Source organism: Rattus norvegicus, chromosome 4, assembly GCF_021556685.1.
Source record: "Rattus norvegicus strain SHRSP/BbbUtx chromosome 4, alternate assembly SHRSP_T2T, whole genome shotgun sequence".
NCBI lineage: Eukaryota > Metazoa > Chordata > Mammalia > Rodentia > Muridae > Rattus > Rattus norvegicus.
In genome coordinates, this window is record NC_141537.1 from 64,346,213 (window position 1) to 64,364,478 (window position 18,266).

At 47.0% G+C, this 18,266-nt stretch overlaps 1 protein-coding gene across 3 annotated transcripts in view; it reads right to left on the bottom strand.

Annotated features, from left to right (window-relative positions):
• The window catches only part of Wdr91 (WD repeat domain 91), a 37,367-nt gene that overhangs the window by 4,873 nt on the left and 14,228 nt on the right, over positions 1-18,266 (bottom strand). For all 3 annotated transcript variants that reach the window (XM_087657219.1, NM_001127298.2, XM_087657220.1), the window contains 7 exon segments: positions 9,576-9,734; positions 6,602-6,795; positions 5,299-5,449; positions 3,303-3,397; positions 3,011-3,179; positions 885-993; positions 190-302 (listed from right to left, as the gene is read on the bottom strand). In XM_087657219.1, coding sequence (XP_087513345.1) covers positions 190-302; positions 885-993; positions 3,011-3,179; positions 3,303-3,397; positions 5,299-5,449; positions 6,602-6,795; positions 9,576-9,734 — 990 coding nt within the window.

Here is an 18,266-nt window from a genome sequence, read left to right on the forward strand (position 1 = left end):
GAAGAAGGATATGGAACTCCTGTCTACGAGAACAGCCAAATCCCACCGCACTCACTGAACCCCACAAAGATGCTCTGAGGTAGACTTCTATGTATCCTTATTTTGCAGAGATAAAATGGAGGCAGAAAGAAGTCCAGAGTCACGGAGTTCATGGACGGTCCAGCCACCGCCAACGCTGCAGACGCCTACCTTGCCGTCCTCGCCGATGCTGTTCACGGCATTCTCATCATAGCTGAATTCCACAGAGTAGACCTCCCCACAGTGGGCCTTCCAGCTCATAGCACATCCATGCTGCTGCATGTCTGGACAGCAAGACCACACCTGGTAAGGCCTCAGTGTATGGCAGGGGACCCTCGCCCTCTGTGACAGCTGCTCTAGGGGCCTCCTGGGCCAGAAAATGCTGACCCTTCCAGGCCACCTGCCTCTGAGCAGCCTCCTGATTTGGTCAAAGGGAGGACTCACCTGTGGTTCCTATAAGTTTAGGAAGACAGAACCTCTATAACCGCCCCCAGGCACCATGGAGAGATATTACATAGGTGTCACCTTATCCCATTTTAGAGCCTAGGCCTATCTTCCTCAAGACAAGAAACAAGTTACCTTATAGCACATCAATAGGATGGCACTGTTCTCCTGTGACCCCTGGTATCCCACACAGATGACAAGGACTCGAGTCAATCAGCTCAAGGTCAAAAGACTACTGCGCTCTGCCCCATCCCACGTCTACAGACAGCAAACACATACAAGTGAACTGTGTTGCAGTTTTGAAAATGCTAACCAAAGTCAAGCTCTAGAACATGCTTTTGAGAGTGGGCTTTTGCAATGGCCTTGGCCCCAGCTGGGTCATTTAACAAGGGGATTGGGATTTCAGTAGCACACTTACGTACCAAAGAGCCGGATGACTCCATCAGCTGCCCCTGTGACCAGCAGGTTCCCATTATGGTTGAAAGCTGTGCAGTTGATGGCAATGGGCTCTGGGTCCAGCGAGAACTGAAGCTGGGAATATAAACAGTAGCACCATTAGCAGGTTAGTCCAACACAGACCCCACTGGCTCTCCCTGCTAAGGCCTGCCTCTGAAAAGACTACCTGGGCATCTGTCAGAGTTCACTGACCGATGTGCTCTTCTGAGATTAATGCCAAAACTGGGCCTACAGATACTCTTAGTTTCTACACTGAGGCAGTGACGAGAAACCCCTATCTCAGCAGCCCCTGCTTTCCTTCCTCAAGTGGACTCCAAGCTGAGTCTTACTGAACACTCCTGTAGCCAGTAGGAGCTAACCGTCCACTGCAGGCAGCCCTGAGCGACAGAGGACACACACATCCCAAAGCTCTAGTCCCTTCCTACGGAGCCCAACATCCACAGGACCTAACCAAGCAGAGACGTAAAAAAGATCTACGAAGGACATAATCTGATGGGGAACACATTTCAACAATGCAGAACCCTCCAGGCCTAAAACTGCAAGGCTGATGTCAGATGATGTCATTCACACAAAGGCACAGTAGTGACCTGCATATAAAGGAGTCACTGAGACCAAAGACAAGAGGAGGGTGAGAGCCATGTGGACTAGTGAACCCATTAGGCATGAAGCACTCAGAGGCCTGAGCCGGAAGTGAAAGGTCTGGCCACTCCCCACACGCTGCTAAGACTGCAGAAAGCAGCACCCTCCATGCAAGGATGAGCTAGAGCTTTACAGGAAGTGCTAAGAAAATGCACCTCTCTGCTAAGCACAGCCTCAGGCTAGTGTTCGTCTACGGCCACATTCACAATCCCCGTATGCTCTGAGAATGGATTTCACAGTTGTTATCTGGCGGAAATGAAAGCAAGTCTCTTTCAGAGAAATGCAGCTCCCCACACACAGTGAGGCTTGTATCCCCAAGGATAAGGGTCGGAAACAGGAACCCGAAGTAGAAATTCACAGGACATGGGAAGGTACGGGGAGAGGAGCAGGCATCCTCAGAAACAGCGGGGAGCAGAAACGGGATGGGATTAGCAGAACTCCAGGGCTTGCAAAATGTTTAGCAGAAAGGCAGAGTGAGGGCTCCAGGAGAGATGGCAGCATGAGCAAGCCTGTGTGTAAGGACGGCACTGTGTTCCCGGAAATGAGAAGCAGGACCTGCAATGAATGTCCCCACAGGCTAATCAGAAGATGGGACACTGGGGAGGACCTGAGCTCTGTCAAAGCTGAGGCAATGATGTCATGAAGACACTGAAGTGAGACAAAGGAAGAGTCCTAAGAATGTAAGTTGGTGTTCTAGAAGGCAAGAGAGAACCAGAGACGTATTAACACTGGAAAGACTACAATTAAGAATTTTCTAGAACTGGAGCGAGACACAAATCCTCTTGCAAAGCTGCAATTTTAATTTTATTGACCTTTCTTTATTTATTGAGGGTGGGAATTTTATTTTTTATTGAGAGGCAGGGTCTCAAGTATTGGAGGCTAACCTAGAACTCGTGCTCCTCCTGCCACGACTTCCCAGGTGCTAAGTGTACAGGCATCCACTACCACAACCAGTTGGAGTTTTAAAAAACATTTTTAGCTTAGAAAACCCACACTGAGATACTCAGAGAAGATCTTAGTAGCCAGACAGAGGAGGTGAGCTGTACCAAGAGCCAATCTCTTGATTTCAGCACAGGCTGCCAGAGAAGACAGAGCCAGAGTCAGAGGATGGACCTGTTTCCAACTACAATACAGAATTCTGAAAGAAAAAAAAAAAGGCACCCTACAATTTCACACACATAAAGTCTGAAAGCCCCAGAAGCAGAAACCAGGCTGTATGCACACGTAACTATACATGTGCTAAGGCAACTGTTAAGCCGTAAGGAGACAGCACAAACTTCAAGGCAGGATCTCTGTGAATGGCAACAGAGTTGAGGAGGGCCCGTGAGTATTAGGATGAAGGGGAGAAGGGAGAAGACTCATCAAAAACACAGTGTGGGCAGTGTGCCCTCCACACGGGGCGCCCTCCCGGGCAGCGTGCCCAGCCCCAGGAGACCTGCAGGCAGACCCGTACCTGCTGCTTCATGGTTTTCGTATCCCACAGCAGCAGCTTGCCAGGAACCTGGTTCATGCCTTTGCTGCCGATATCCGGGGCTGAGGAATCTGGCTGGGAGGTAAGGCTCGGAGCTGCGGCTGAACAGACGAAAGAGGCCCCATTGGGGCTGCAGGCAAGAGACAGGATTCTGCAATATACACAGACAATCATCACCACAGGCTCTGAGGTGATTCCCGCTCCAGGAGGCGGGGCCCACAGAGCAACGGTAGCAGCCTGAGGCCTTAGGGTGCGTGGGGAGGCTCCTGCTCACCTAGGCATGTCATCGTTGATGTTGATTTCACAGAGGTTCTTCTTGGCTTCCGTATCATAAAGACGCACCGTCCCCACACCACTGCCCAGCAGGAGCTGGAAGGAGAGGAGGCAGGAAGCCGAGGAGGGCAAGGGTCAGGGAGGGCTACCATGGTGACAGAGGCCAGGCCCACTCTCGTATAGTGTGCAGCTGGGCAGACTGCACGGGTAGGTCCTTACCCACTTGTCCAGGCAGCCAGGGAAACTCTGGCTACATTAGACCTCACTTAAAAGGCCATGAAGTGGGGCTGGAGAGATGGGTCGTTGGTTAAAAGCACTGCTGCTCTTCCAGAGGACCCGTGTTCCATTCCCAGAACCATATAGCATCTGACAACCATCTGACTGCAGTCCCATGGGATCTGATGCCCTCTAAGCCTCCTCAGGCACCAGACATATATGACACACATGCAGAGAAGATAACACACATGCAGATAAAATATGAAGATTCGATTTTTTTTTTCTATCTTTCGAGACAGGGTTTCTCTGTATAGCCCTGGCTGCCCTGGAACTCATTCTGTAGACCAGGCTGGCCCTAACTCAAGAGATCCACCTGCCTCTGCTTCCCTAGTGCCAGGATTAAAGGCATGCAACACTATCGGCTGGCTGATTGGTTTTTTTTTTTAAACAGTGTCATTAAGTCATAAAAACCAAGCAGTATTTTGATGTGAGAGGTGACTGAAAAGGTGGGATAAATAGAGGTGACTGGACCACTGGGGGCATCTGAGGGAGTCACCCTCAGGGGAACTAATCATGGGCTCAAAGTGAATGCATTCTCTCTTGTGAGTTGTAAGAGCAAGCCTTGCCCCTAATCCCCTTTCGGTTTCCTGTTTCCCATGGACCTTTCCCTCTGGCATGAGCTCCCATCATCATAAGGTGCTGGGGCCTAGCTTGGGAGTCTTCACCAGAACTGAGCAGACTGGAACCATGTTCTTAAGCCTACAGAACTGTGGGCTAGATAAACTTTTCCTTATAATAAACCCAGCTTCGAGTATATTGTTATAGCAACAGAAAACAGACTTTCTGTGGAATCTCTAGAGGAGAAGAAACACTCAGGAATATTCTGGACTTGTAACCTCAGATCTTTTGATCTTTAACCCCTTCCTTTCAGCTTTAAATCCCGGCTGTGCCAACCCTCCCTGCTTGCTCCTACTCTGTCTACTCTTCTGCAGGACTGGCCCTGGCTAGTCTTGGGACTGAGGTGACTGATCCACTTGCTTTACCAGGGACAGCTCTGGCTCTGGTTCCATCAAGGCCTCCAGAAGTATACAGAGTAGGTCCTGCCCACCTCTGGGACTTAGGGCTTCATTTGGGTAAAAGTGTAGAAGAAAATAACAAACAAATGCCAGAGCAGCTCAGGTGTGGGTACCCTCAGGAATATTAGCTGACAACAGCCTCCACAGCCACCTGCCAAGTGGACGCCAGTTCAGGGATAACCTGAGAAGATCATCCTATGAGGATAATTCCTTCCTACATTTTCTAGACCTCGGAAAAATCGGTGCCTGTCTGGTGGGCTACGACCAATCAATTTTAACTCCTTAGTGGCAAACCCTACCTCAAATAGAAAATCCAGTGGGAAAACCAACACTGGGCCACTGCCAAGCAACAGGGCCTGTGGAAGCCACAAGCTAGAGCACTGCCCCCATAAGCCGTGGCTCTCTGGGCTGGGACAGTGAGGTCTTAACAAGAGAAGAGTGTGTGCTATCAGAAAGCAGAGGGTGATGGGAAGCCAGGGTCTCCTGAGATACACCAGCACACAGCACGGTCTTCCACAATCTCCAGGAATAGCTTCACTGCCACTCCAGGCCGGAGTCTGCCAGGCCAGGCCTAGAGGCTTGGTCTTGGTCCCCATGACGGTGATGGGGAGGAGATGCGGCTTACCTCCTCAGCTCGGCCTGTCAAGAGCTTCTAAGAACTTCTGACTGAAGCCTAGAACAAGCTTTGCCCACAAAGTTGCTTACCAGCCTGTCTCGCTTGGTGGCCCACTCCAGGGAGAGCAGTGGTGACTTAGAGATGGAGGACGCCTTGGTCTGCATGATGGGATTGAAGGACCACACCTTGATGACCCCATCTACGTCTAAGCTGGCCACTCTCCTACCAGAGCAGTCCACTCTGTGACAGGACAAAAGGAGGCATTAGTGTCCTGGCCTCGTTCTCTTGGGCCAACATCGATTCCCAACAATCCCAACTTCCCAAATGCATTAAAAATGAAGCTCAACTGAAGGGGCTTGCAACCCCATAAGAACAACAATGCCAACCAACCAGCTCCCAGGGACTAAACCACCATCCAGAGAGTGCACATGGACAGACCCATGGCTCCAGGTGCATATGTAGCAGAGGATGGCCTTGTTGGGCTGGATCCCCCAATGTTGGGGAATGTCAGGGCGGGGAGGTGGGAAGGGGTGGGTAGTTAGGTCGGGGAGCACCCTCATAGAAGAAGGGGGAGGGGGATGGGATGGGGGTTTATGGATGGGAAACGGCGAAAGGGGATAACAATTGAAATGTAAATAAAAAGAATATCCTATAAAAAAATGATGCCCAAGATGTACACTCAAGGGTAGTGTAGACGACTCTAGAAACACCCATTTGTCCAAGAAATACTATAGGGCACCAGGAAGATGGCTCACCTTTCTGATTAAAGACGCATACTGCATGAACTTAAAGGCCTAACTTAGATACCCTGGAGCCCACGTAAATGCAGAAGAACCAATTCCCAAGAATTGTCCTTTGACCTCTGTATGCATGTGTACACTTACGCACACAACAAGCACACATGCACACAATACGAAATACATAAATGAGCAGATGGATAACATGCATTGTGCCCTGCAAGGCTACTCGGTGAACACGTGAGATGAACGGCGGCAGATTCTCAGTGTGTGCTGTGCCTTCGGTGGTGTGACCCTGCCATCTGACATTTGGAGCTCTCCCCTCATTAGGTTCCAGATCAAGCCAAGCACTCCAGGACTGTCAAAGCAGGAAGCTGCTATGCCTTCAGGGCACGCTCCCCCAGGGGTTGTCCTTCAAGATGGCACTTTCATAGCGTTCAAATACAAACCTACACAAGGTAAAATTTTCCATCCAAACGCTAACATGAGACAAATAAAATTGAGGGGGTCTGAGGGAGACCGCTACAAAAGTAGCATCCTGCAGGACTCTACTGACCCCTTCAGGGACACTTCCTGCCACTAACACTCTCACAGGCTGCCTAGAATCCCAGTCTCTCCTCCTCCCCGTCCTCCTCCCCCCTCCCCCCAGGCCTACCTGCAGTGCATGATGGATGAATGGTGCTCCCCATATTCTTCTTGGCTCAGCACTATGAAGGGCTGTTCCGGGCGGTCTCCCTCGGAACCTGCTGTGGACACCCGAGCCAGAGCCTCCACTGGCCCCATGTGGAGGTCCAGGCAGAGCTCAGCCTCTGGGCCGCTGCCTTCTAGCTTCTTCTCTGCACACTGCGTCTGTCAAAGCGTGGAACGTCAGCTCAGAAAGGGTCTCCTCCACCATGAAAACACACTGGATGACTACGGGTGGTCACCGCCACAGGAGGTCAGCTCTGAGCTGGAGCTGCAACCCTCTCACAGGCCCTGGTTGGGGAGAGGACTGGGCTTGCCCTCTCAGATGGGACCTGGCATAGCTGTGCCTCGATGCAGGCCACTCAGACGGGGATGTCTGAGTCAGGGCCACTGTTGCTGTGATGAAACACCACGACCAGAGCAAGGCGAAGAGAAAAGGTTTTATTTATTTGGCATATGCTTCCACATCACTTTTCAAAACTGGTGGAAATCAGGACAGAAGCTCAAGCAGGGTAAGAACTTGGAGGCAGAAGCTCATACACAGGTCATGGTAGAGTGCTGCTTGCTGGCTCTGCTCCTCACAGCTTCCTCAGACTGCTTATTTATAGAATCTAGGACTAGATCAGGACCATCCACATCGATTAATTAGTGAATTAAGAAAAATGCCCTACAGCAGTGGTTCTCAACCTGTGGGTCTCAACCCCACAGGGGTCACATATTAGATATTTACAATATTATGATTCACAACAGTAGCAAAATTGCACTTATGAAGAAGCAAGAAAATAATTTTACTGTTGGGGTAAATACAATATGAGGAACTGTATTAAAAGTGCTGCAGCATTGGGAGGGTTGAAAATCGATGCCCTAGGGGCTTGCCTACAGCCCAATATTATGGAGGCATTTCTCAACGAGAGGAGAGGTTCCCTCCTCTCAAATGAGGATGGCTTGTGTCAAGCTGTCATAAAACTAACCAGCACAACTAAGCCATTGTCAACCTGACAAGCACATCGCTGTTAAGCCATAACCTTCCTTTTTTTGCTCATTCCCAAGATCACACAATACGTCACAAGACATCACAATAAACATTTTATAAACTTAAAAAGTCCCACAGCCTTACAAATTCAAAACACTTTAAAAGTTGACTCTTTAAAAATATCTATCTCTCTGATGTAAAGTCCTGTAAAACTCCAAAATCCCTTTAAAAAAAAAAGTTTAAAGTCTCTCAGCTGAGCTCCTGTAAAATTAAAAGCAAATTAATTACAGAAGACAAAAACCAGGGCACGGTCACCACAATCTGAACAAAGAAAAACCAAAAACTCCAACAGGGTAAAGAGCTCAATGTCCGGCATCCGGGATGCACTCAGGATCTTCTGGGCTCCTCCAGGGGCCTTTCTTGTTCCACCCTCTGCAGCACACCCAGCTTGTCTTCTAAGCTTGGGTGGGCTCTACTCCACCACCGCTGCTGATCTTGGTCATCCATCGTACTGGCATCTCCAAAGTGCTGGGGTCTCCCGCTACAAATACCTTCTCCTGGGCTGTGTTCATGGAGTCAAACCTCAACTTCTCTGCATGATTCCTCCAATTCTGGGCCTTTAACAGCTACTGAGGCTTCTCCTGGTCTCTCACAGTGCCAAACCTCCATAACCCTTTCACGCCTTCAAAACCAGTACCATTACCAAGTTCAGCTGCCAGGCTCAAGTACAATCTGGTCTGCCTCTGAAACAGCTTCTGTGTGCTGACTCTCGGATTTCACCTTAGCGATGCTGGTCTCTTCTTAATCACAGCTAACTTCTCAGCTCCAGCTGACCAGAACCACAAATAGCAAATACGCGGTCCTGGTAGCCTTCAAGTAGCTTTCAAATTTCCCTCTTGAAACTTCAAGCCAAACCAGGCCTCCATTGTCTGCATTTCTCTCGACATTCATTCCTCCTGAGCTCCCACAGAACATCTCACCAAGCTTTTGAACACTCAATGGATCTTCTAACCCAAAGTTACAAAGTTCTTCCACAGTCCTCCCAAAAACAGCACAATCAGGAATGCCACAGTGATACCCGACTATCCTAGTACAAGTCTCTGTCTCAGGGTTACTACTGCTGTGATGGAGAGAAGGGTTTACTTGGCTTACACTTCCACAATGCTGTTCATCATCAAAGGAACTCAGGACAGGAACTCACACGGGCAGGAGCTGATGCAGAGGCCATGGAGGGGTGCTGCTTACTGGTTTACTCCGCATGGCTTGCTCAGTCTTCCTTCTTATAGAACCCAAGACCACCTGGAGGCCCTGATACCCTTCCACTTATCCCTCAGGAAACAACAGCAAGGGGGCGAAGGGGCTGTGATAGGCCTCCAGAAGCAGCCTGAACCCTTCAAAAGACCACAGTGTGTGCTCACCACCACCAGACTGCTAGCATAAGGGCACAACTGCCTTTACATGGACAAGAGGGCCCACTTGGGAGAAAGTGTCCTGGAGGGTGAGGCAGTAAGTCACTCGGGCTTTTGGTAGGAACAGCTGACACCATCGGGAAAAGCAGCTTCCATCTCAGGTCCCCACAGCAAGGGACCAAGTCTCCAGGGTTCCCAACAGGGAAGATATGGCTACAGCATCTTAGTGAGCAAGTACATGGCTGTCAGCACAGCAGCCACACAGCAGCACGCCAGGGGAAGCACAAGAAAGAGATGCTGAGTCAGACTCTGAGGAGATATCTCAGGCCCCATGCCATGGGCCACGTACACCCATGGGAAGGTCTGGTATGTGGGGGGTCCCCAAGACTCATCTTACAGAGATCTTTCTAGCCCCACTTGAGAAAATGCTACCAGGAGAAAAGCAGGCCAAACAGAACCCCAAAATAACTGTGATACCAACCAACCAGGCCAGAGCAGGTCCTGCCTAACAGCAGAACTCAGAGGGACCCCAAAGGATGCCTCGCTGCCCAGGCACCCTATACCTGGGAGGAGGATGTAGAGAGCAGCTCCCTCCTCTCCTTGCCATGGTCCTGCAGACGCCGTTGTCGCTGATGTGTCCAGCTTGCTTCCCCAGGGACTGGCCCACTCAGAAGGCTCTTCCCATCCTTGGCCCCAGGCACTGGATCCTTTCCCTTGGTAGCCTAGAGGATGAGAAGCAGGCATGGAAAGTCTCATTCAGGCTGTCCAGAGGGTGACTGCAGCAGGAAGCATGGGCAACTCCTCTCCCACCAGCTCCCAGGAAAGGCCCTCCTAGGCTGGCTTGGGCAGGAGGTTTGAACCAGCCAGGCAGGCCTCCAGACTGAGCTTTTCCTTGCTAGGTCACCTGCTGCCCTCAGCCTGCACTCTCACCCGGACAGAGGCAGAGATAATCACTTTGAGCCAACAGGACCCCAGGACTTTATAGCAGGTCAGATTTCATAATGGGTAATATCAGAACTTATATGTAACAACATTTAGACAATGTTAAGTGTACACACACACACACCAGCCAATCTCCTCTACAGTGGAAAAGGAACACAATACAGTCTGTCGGTTGTTTTGGGTCAACTACATGACTAAGCTGGCTATTTTGAACAAATAAGAAATGGGCTATGGGAGGAGGGAGGCTCGGTGGCAGAGCCACAAACAAAAAGTCAGGAGCCAGGCCTGGGGGCACAGGCCTTTAATCCCAGCAGTCTGGAGATAGAGGAAGGAGGTCTATAAAGAGAGTTCCAGGGCTATTACACAGAGAAAGCCTGTTTCAACCAACAACAGAAAAAGGTCAGGACCACTAATTAAGTCATTTGGTTTACAAATGACTAAACTAGCAGACATTTTCAATAGAACTTACCCTAGAAACTCAAGGATCTCTGTGTAAGATAAATTAGAAAGGAAAGGCACTGAAATTTTTCTGGCTTTTTTTTTTTCATACCAAGAGTGAAAGGTCCAAATCTATGACAAAGGAATAGATCTAGGAACTTCCACCTACCCCAAGATTGTTCTTCCTTTTCCACTAACAACAGGAGGTGGCGGACGACAACTGTTGGCCATAAGTGCTGGGGCAGGACGGTATCCTGGAACACCAACCCTCAAGACACAAATCTACCACTCTCCTATTTACTGGGCTGGATGGCAAGAAGTAACTTCCAAAAGCTGTGCTCCGACCTCCACCCCTGTGCTGCAGTACAAGTACACTCAGGTCCGTCTGGTGTCTGTCTGTCCTGTCTGTTGTCTCTCTCCCTCTCCCTCCCTTGTACACTCACACACACGTTTTCATTTTTTTTTTAAATCTGCACTGAGACTCCATTTTATATACACCATGCTGGTCACAGTTCCGGGGCTGAGCACCAGATGCTGCTGCTGAGGCTGTGGAGACCAGGAACGCTCATCCGGTTCTGATGGCGACACAAAATGATAAAACCCGAAGGGAGATGGTAGGGAAGAGAGAGCCTTTGTGCTATCCTCTCAGGTAAGAACAAAAAGGCTGAAACAGAAGCGAAGGAGAAGCCACAATAGGATGAAAGTAAATCCCTTGAACAGATCCCCAAACGCTGGCCGTGGACAGGGAGCCAGAGGGCAGGAAGATGCTGAGAGGACTGTGTGCTCACTACGTGGCGATGCCTGCCCAGCAAGAGGCTTCGCCCGTTGAGAGTTCCTTTCCACCCTCCCTCACAGGACTTCCTCCCACCTGCAGCCTACACCCCGAAGCCCAAACTAAACAAAAGGGTGCCTGGCTGCTGGCTGGATGAGGCCACCGGAGCAGTGAATGTCTGCAGGGACACCAACCACTCTCACTTTATTACAGACTGGGGGTTCCATACCTACAGCATAAAGGTAATTTTATACAATAGTTTTCAAGAGCCAGGGGTGCTTGCCTATCATGTGCACAGCCTTGGACTTGGAGCCTAGTACTGGAAAACAAATAAAACAAGCAAACTCACTATTGGCTATTTTGGCTTTCATGCTCCTGGGCTGCAGGTGCCTGGACTATAGAAGCAGAACCTCTGAGGAATTCTTTTGCTGACAATTTCGTTTAACACAGAGTAAAGAAGTGGGAAATGAACTACCACACTGGGCTCACTGTGGACACACAAGAAAGCCAGCCGGTCATGAGGGAAAAGTGACTTCAGGAGGATGTGTGAGAAAAGGGTATCCTAGCACAGGGAGGTCCAGGCTATGGCTCTGGGAACATATCCAGAGAAAAGAAGGGATTTTAAAGGGTAATCATGCGGATGTGTGGGACAGCAGATCTTAGGCAAGAATGCTGGCCACTGGATGCCTGAGAGCATCCAGGAATGAGTGGGGCAGTCAAGTCATAAATAGTAATGCAAACCTAAAAGTGCTAGAAAGGGGGCTGCAGAGGTGGCTAAGTGCACAAGCATGAGGCCTGAGAGGAGCCCCACAACCCCCATTTTATAAATAAAATGCAAGTAAATCAAGCCTGGTGTGGAAATATGTGCCTATAACCTCGGGGCTGGATCAACAGAGACAGGAAGTCCCTGGGGTTTGCTGACCAGCCACTCTATCCTATTTACTGAGTTCCAGGCCCATGAGAAACCCTGTCTCATAAGTCGGGTGGCACCTGAGGAATGACACCTGAATTGTCCTCTGACCTCTAGGTGTTCACATGTGTACCTGTGCATACAAGTACCTGCACACACATGAACCTACACACTCGTCAACACACAAAGGGCTAGGTAAGCTAAATCACAGGCTGTGCGGAAGCCCTGACAATAATAAGCTAAGGACAAGGCTAAGGACTTCCTGTGAGCTCAGGACGAGAAGTGAGAAATGTCTCAGCACTTTGTAGCTCTCCTCTCTGCCCATTTACCTTGTATGCCCAGTGAGCAGTGTCCTTTGCTCTTTCAATGTGTGGTGTTAAGACTGCTCAGTTCAGATGGCCACTAACAGGTAGTACAGAGGCTAAAAATTCTCAGGCCAAGTCAAAGGCCCCCTCTGGTAACTCCCCAGTCAGTGCGGAGCCCGCAGCAGGAAGACCCAGAGAGACGGCTAGAGGGAAAAGCACTTGTCACTCACGTAAGACTGGTGACCTGTGTTAAATCTCCAGAACCCAGGTGGAAAGAGTCAACCTATTCCTGTAAATTGTCCTCTGTGTGGTGTGACTGTTTATGTGCATAGGTGCATACATACACTACTACTACTAACAATAATAGTATGTTTAGTATTAAAAAAGACAGCAGGGGACTGGAGAGATGACTCAGTGGTTAAGAACACTGACTGTTCTTCCTGAGCTCTTGAGTTCAAATCCTAGCAATCACATGGTGGCTCACAACCCTCTGGAATGGGATATGATGCCCTCTTCTGGTGTGTCTGAAGACAGCTACAGTGTACTTATATATAATAAATAAATAAATCTTTAAAAAAAAAAAAACCCAGCAGAAACTAAAATAGAATCCTTCCCTCACGTGTCAGAAAGGCAGAGCGGTCATCTGATATATCATGCTGGGGCCCCAAGACTTCTATTTTCCAAAATAAAAACTACGAATGGGCATCAACAATCAGCATACAGGAAAATCAGAGAGTCGACAAAAGAGTCATTGATGCGGAGAAGCACGGCCTAATGCTGTCAGCTGCTGCTGGAGGAGAACAGACACTGCCCTCCAGCTCTGACTGGGTGGTCATGGGATACCAATATGGCAGGCAGCTGTGGAAGGAGGGCAGCTGTCCATGAAGCACCTTAGTAAACCTTAGGCAACTGGTGTCTACCTGTAAATGTGCACAACCTCAAAAAGGGTTTTCTGTGACATAACTCGTCACTGCAGGTTTTAAGGACAAATCTCATAAAAGTCCTAACTAGTGCTGGGTTGGACAGATGCTCAGTGGTTAGGAGCACTTGATGCTCTTGCAGAGGACCCAGGTTCAATTGCCAGCACCCACATGGGCCTCACAACTGTCTGTAATTCCAGTCCCGGGGTATCTAACACTTTTCTGGCCTCTGCAGGCCCTGGTCCCATAATGTGTTGAGTATATATGCATGTTGGCAAACACACATAAAATAAAAACGGACCTTAAAAAAAGCCCTAACAAGAGCTAAACCCTCAGAGAGGCAGACACGCCTGGGAAACCAGAAGAGACTGCACTCTGCATACACATCTCGGACGCCAGAGGAAAACACCAAAGGCCATCTGGAACCCTGGTGCACTGAAGCTCCCGGAAGGGGCGGCGCAGGTATTCCTGGTTGCTGCCGCCACAGAGAGCCCGTGGGCAGCACCCCGAGAGCGAACTTGAGCCTCAGGACCACAGGTAAGACCAACCTTTCTGCTGCAAGAAAGCTGCCTGGTGAACTCAAGACACAGGCCCACAGGAATAGCTGAAGACCTGTAGAGAGGAAAACTACACGCCCGAAAGCAGAACACTCTGTCCCCATAACTGACTGAAAGAGAGGAAAACAGGTCTACAGCACTCCTGACACACAGGCTTATAGGACAGTCTAGCCACTGTCAGAAATAGCAGAACAAAGTAACACTAGAGATAATCTGATGGCGAGAGGCAAGCGCAGGAACCCAAGCAACAGAAACCAAGACTACATGGCATCATCGGAGCCCAATTCTCCCACCAAAACAAACATGGAATATCCAAACACACCAGAAAAGCAAGATCTAGTTTCAAAATCATATTTGATCATGATGCTGGAGGACTTCAAAAAAGACATGAAGAACTCCCTTAGGGAAACACAGGAAAACATTAATAAAGTAGAAGCCTACAGAGAGGAATCGCAAAAATCCCTGAAAGAATCGCAAAAATCCCTGAAAGAATTCCAGGAAAACACAATCAAACAGTTGAAGGAATTAAAAATGGAAATAGAAGCAATCAAGAAAGAACACATGGAAACAACCCTGGATATAGAAAACCAAAAGAAGAGACAAGGAGCTGTAGATACAAGCTTCACCAACAGAATACAAGAGATGAAAGAGAGAATCTCAGGAGCAGAAGATTCCATAGAAATCATTGACTCAACTGTCATTGACTCAACTGTCAAAGATAATGTAAAGCAGAAAAAGCTACTGGTCCAAAACATACAGGAAATCCAGGACTCAATGAGAAGATCAAACCTAAGGATAATAGGTATAGAAGAGAGTGAAGACTCCCAGCTCAAAGGACCAGTAAACATCTTCAACAAAATCATAGAAGAAAACTTCCCTAATCTAAAAAATGAGATAGCCATAGGCATACAAGAAGCCTACAGAACTCCAAATAGATTGGACCAGAAAAGAAACACCTCCCGTCACATAATAGTCAAAACACCAAACGCACAAAATAAAGAAAGAATATTAAAAGCAGTAAGGGAAAAAGGTCAAGTAACATATAAAGGCAGACCTATCAGAATCACACCAGACTTCTCGCCAGAAACTATGAAGGCCAGAAGATCCTGGACTGATGTCCTACAGACCCTAAGAGAACACAAATGCCAGCCCAGGTTACTGTATCCTGCAAAACTCTCAATTAACATAGATGGAGAAACCAAGATATTCCATGACAAAACCAAATTTACACAATATCTTTCTACAAATCCAGCACTACAAAGGATAATAAATGGTAAAGCCCAACATAAGGAGGCAAGCTATAACCTAGAAGAAGAAAGAAACTAATCGTCTTGGCAACAAAACAAAGAGAATGAAAGCACACAAACATAACCTCACATCCAAATATGAATATAACGGGAAGCAATAATCACTATTCCTTAATATCTCTCAACATCAATGGCCTCAACTCCCCAATAAAAAGACATAGATTAACAAACTGGATACGCAACGAGGACCCTGCAATCTGCTGCCTACAGGAAACACACCTCAGAGACAAAGACAGATATTACCTCAGAGTGAAAGGCTGGAAAACAATTTTCCAAGCAAATGGTCAGAAGAAGCAAGCTGAAGTAGCCATTCTAATATCAAATAAAATCAATTTTCAACTAAAAGGCATCAAAAAAGATAAGGAAGGACACTTCATATTCATCAAAGGAAAAATCCACCAAGATGAACTCTCAATCCTAAATATCTATGCCCCAAATACGTAAAAGAAACCTTACTAAAGCTCAAAACACACATTGCACCTCACACAATAATAGTGGGAGATTTCAACACCCCACTCTCATCAATGGACAGATCAGGGAAACAGAAATTAAACAGAGATGTAGACAGACTAAGAGAAGTCATGAGCCAAATGGACTTAACGGATATTTATAGAACATTCTATCCTAAAGCAAAAGGATATACCTTCTTCTCAGCTCCTCATGGTACTTTCTCCAAAATTGACCATATAATTGGTCAAAAAACGGGCCTCAACAGGTACAGAAAGATAGAAATAATCCCATGCGTGCTATCGGACCACCACGGCCTAAAACTGGTCTTCAATAACAATCAAGGAAGAATGCCCACATATACTTGGAAATTGAACAATGCTCTACTCAATGATAACCTGGTCAGGGAAGAAATAAAGAAAGAAATTAAAAACTTTTTAGAATTTAATGAAAATGAAGGTACAACATACCCAAACTTATGGGACACAATGAAAGCTGTGCTAAGAGGAAAACTCATAGCGCTGAGTGCCTGCAGAAAAAAACATATGTCAGCAGCTTGACAGCACACCTAAAAGCTCTAGAACAAAAAGAAGCAAATACACCCAGGAGGAGTAGAAGGCAGGAAATAATCAAACTCAGAGCTGAAATCAACCAAGTAGAAACAAAAAGGACCATAGAAAGAATCAACAGAACCAAAAGTTGGTTCTTTGAGAAAATCAACAAGATAGATAAACCCTTACCCAGACTAACGAGAGGACACAGAGAGTGCGTCCAAATTAACAAAATCAGAAATGAAAAGGGAGACATAACAACAGATTCAGAGGAAATTCAAAAAATCATCAGATCTTACTATAAAAACCTATATTCAACAAAACTTGAAAATCTTCAGGAAATGGACAATTTCCTAGACAGATACCAGGTACCGAAGTTAAATCAGGAACAGATAAACCAGTTAAACAACCCCATAACTCCTAAGGAAATAGAAGCAGTCATTAAAGGTCTCCCAACCAAAAAGAGCCCAGGTCCAGACGGGTTTAGTGCAGAATTCTATCAAACCTTCATAGAAGACCTCATACCAATATTATCCAAACTATTCCACAAAATTGAAACAGATGGATCACTACCGAATACCTTCTACGAAGCCACAATTACTCTTATACCTAAACCAGACAAAGACACAACAAAGAAAGAGAACTTCAGACCAATTTCCCTTATGAATATCGACGCAAAAATACTCAACAAAATTCTGGCAAACCGAATCCAAGAGCACATCAATACAATCATCCACCATGACCAGGTAGGCTTCATCCCAGGCATGCAGGGATGGTTTAATATACGGAAAACCATCAACGTGATCCATTATATAAACAAACTGAAAGAACAAAACCACATGATCATTTCATTAGACGCTGAGAAAGCATTTGACAAAATTCAACACCCCTTCATGATAAAAGTCCTGGAAAGAATAGGAATTCAAGGCCCATACCTGAACATAGTAAAAGCCATATACAGCAAACCAGTTGCTAACATTAAACTAAATGGAGAGAAACTTGAAGCAATCCCACTAAAATCAGGGACTAGACAAGGCTGCCCACTCTCTCCCTACTTATTCAATATAGTTCTTGAAGTTCTAGCCAGAGCAATCAGACAACAAAAGGAGGTCAAGGGGATACAGATCGGAAAAGAAGAGGTCAAAATATCACTATTTGCAGATGACATGATAGTATAGTTAAGTGATCCCAAAAGTTCCACCAGAGAACTACTAAAGCTGATAAACAACTTCAGCAAAGTGGCTGGGTATAAAATTAACTCAAATAAATCAGTTGCCTTCCTCTATACAAAAGAGAAATAAGCCGAGAAAGAAATTAGGGAAACGACACCCTTCATAATAGACCCAAATAATATAAAGTACCTCGGTGTGACTTTAACCAAGCAAGTAAAAGATCTGTACAATAAGAACTTCAAGACACTGAAGAAGGAAATTGAAGAAGACCTCAGAAGATGGAAAGATCTCCCATGCTCATGGATTGGCAGGATTAATATAGTAAAAATGGCCATTTTACCAAAAGCGATCTACAGATTCAATGCAATCCCCGTCAAAATACCAATCCAATTCTTCAAAGAGTTAGACAGAACAATTTGCAAATTCATCTGGAATAACAAAAAACCCAGGATAGCTAAAGCTATCCTCAACAATAAAAGGACTTCAGGGGGAATCACTATCCCTGAACTCAAGCAGTATTACAGAGCAATAGTGATAAAAACTGCATGATATTGGTACAGAGACAGACAGATAGACCAATGGAATAGAATTGAAGACCCAGAAATGAACCCACATACCTATGGTCACTTGATTTTTGACAAAGGAGCCAAAACCATCCAATGGAAAAAAGATAGCATTTTCAGCAAATGGTGCTGGTTCAACTGGAGGTCAACATGTAGAAGAATGCAGATCGATCCATGCTTATCACCCTGTACAAAGCTTAAGTCCAAGTGGATCAAGGACCTCCACATCAAACCAGACACACTCAAACTAATAGAAGAAAAACTAGGGAAGCATCTGGAACACATGGGCACTGGAAAAAATTTCCTGAACAAAACACCAATGGCTTACGCTCTAAGATCAAGAATCGACAAATGGGATCTCATAAAACTG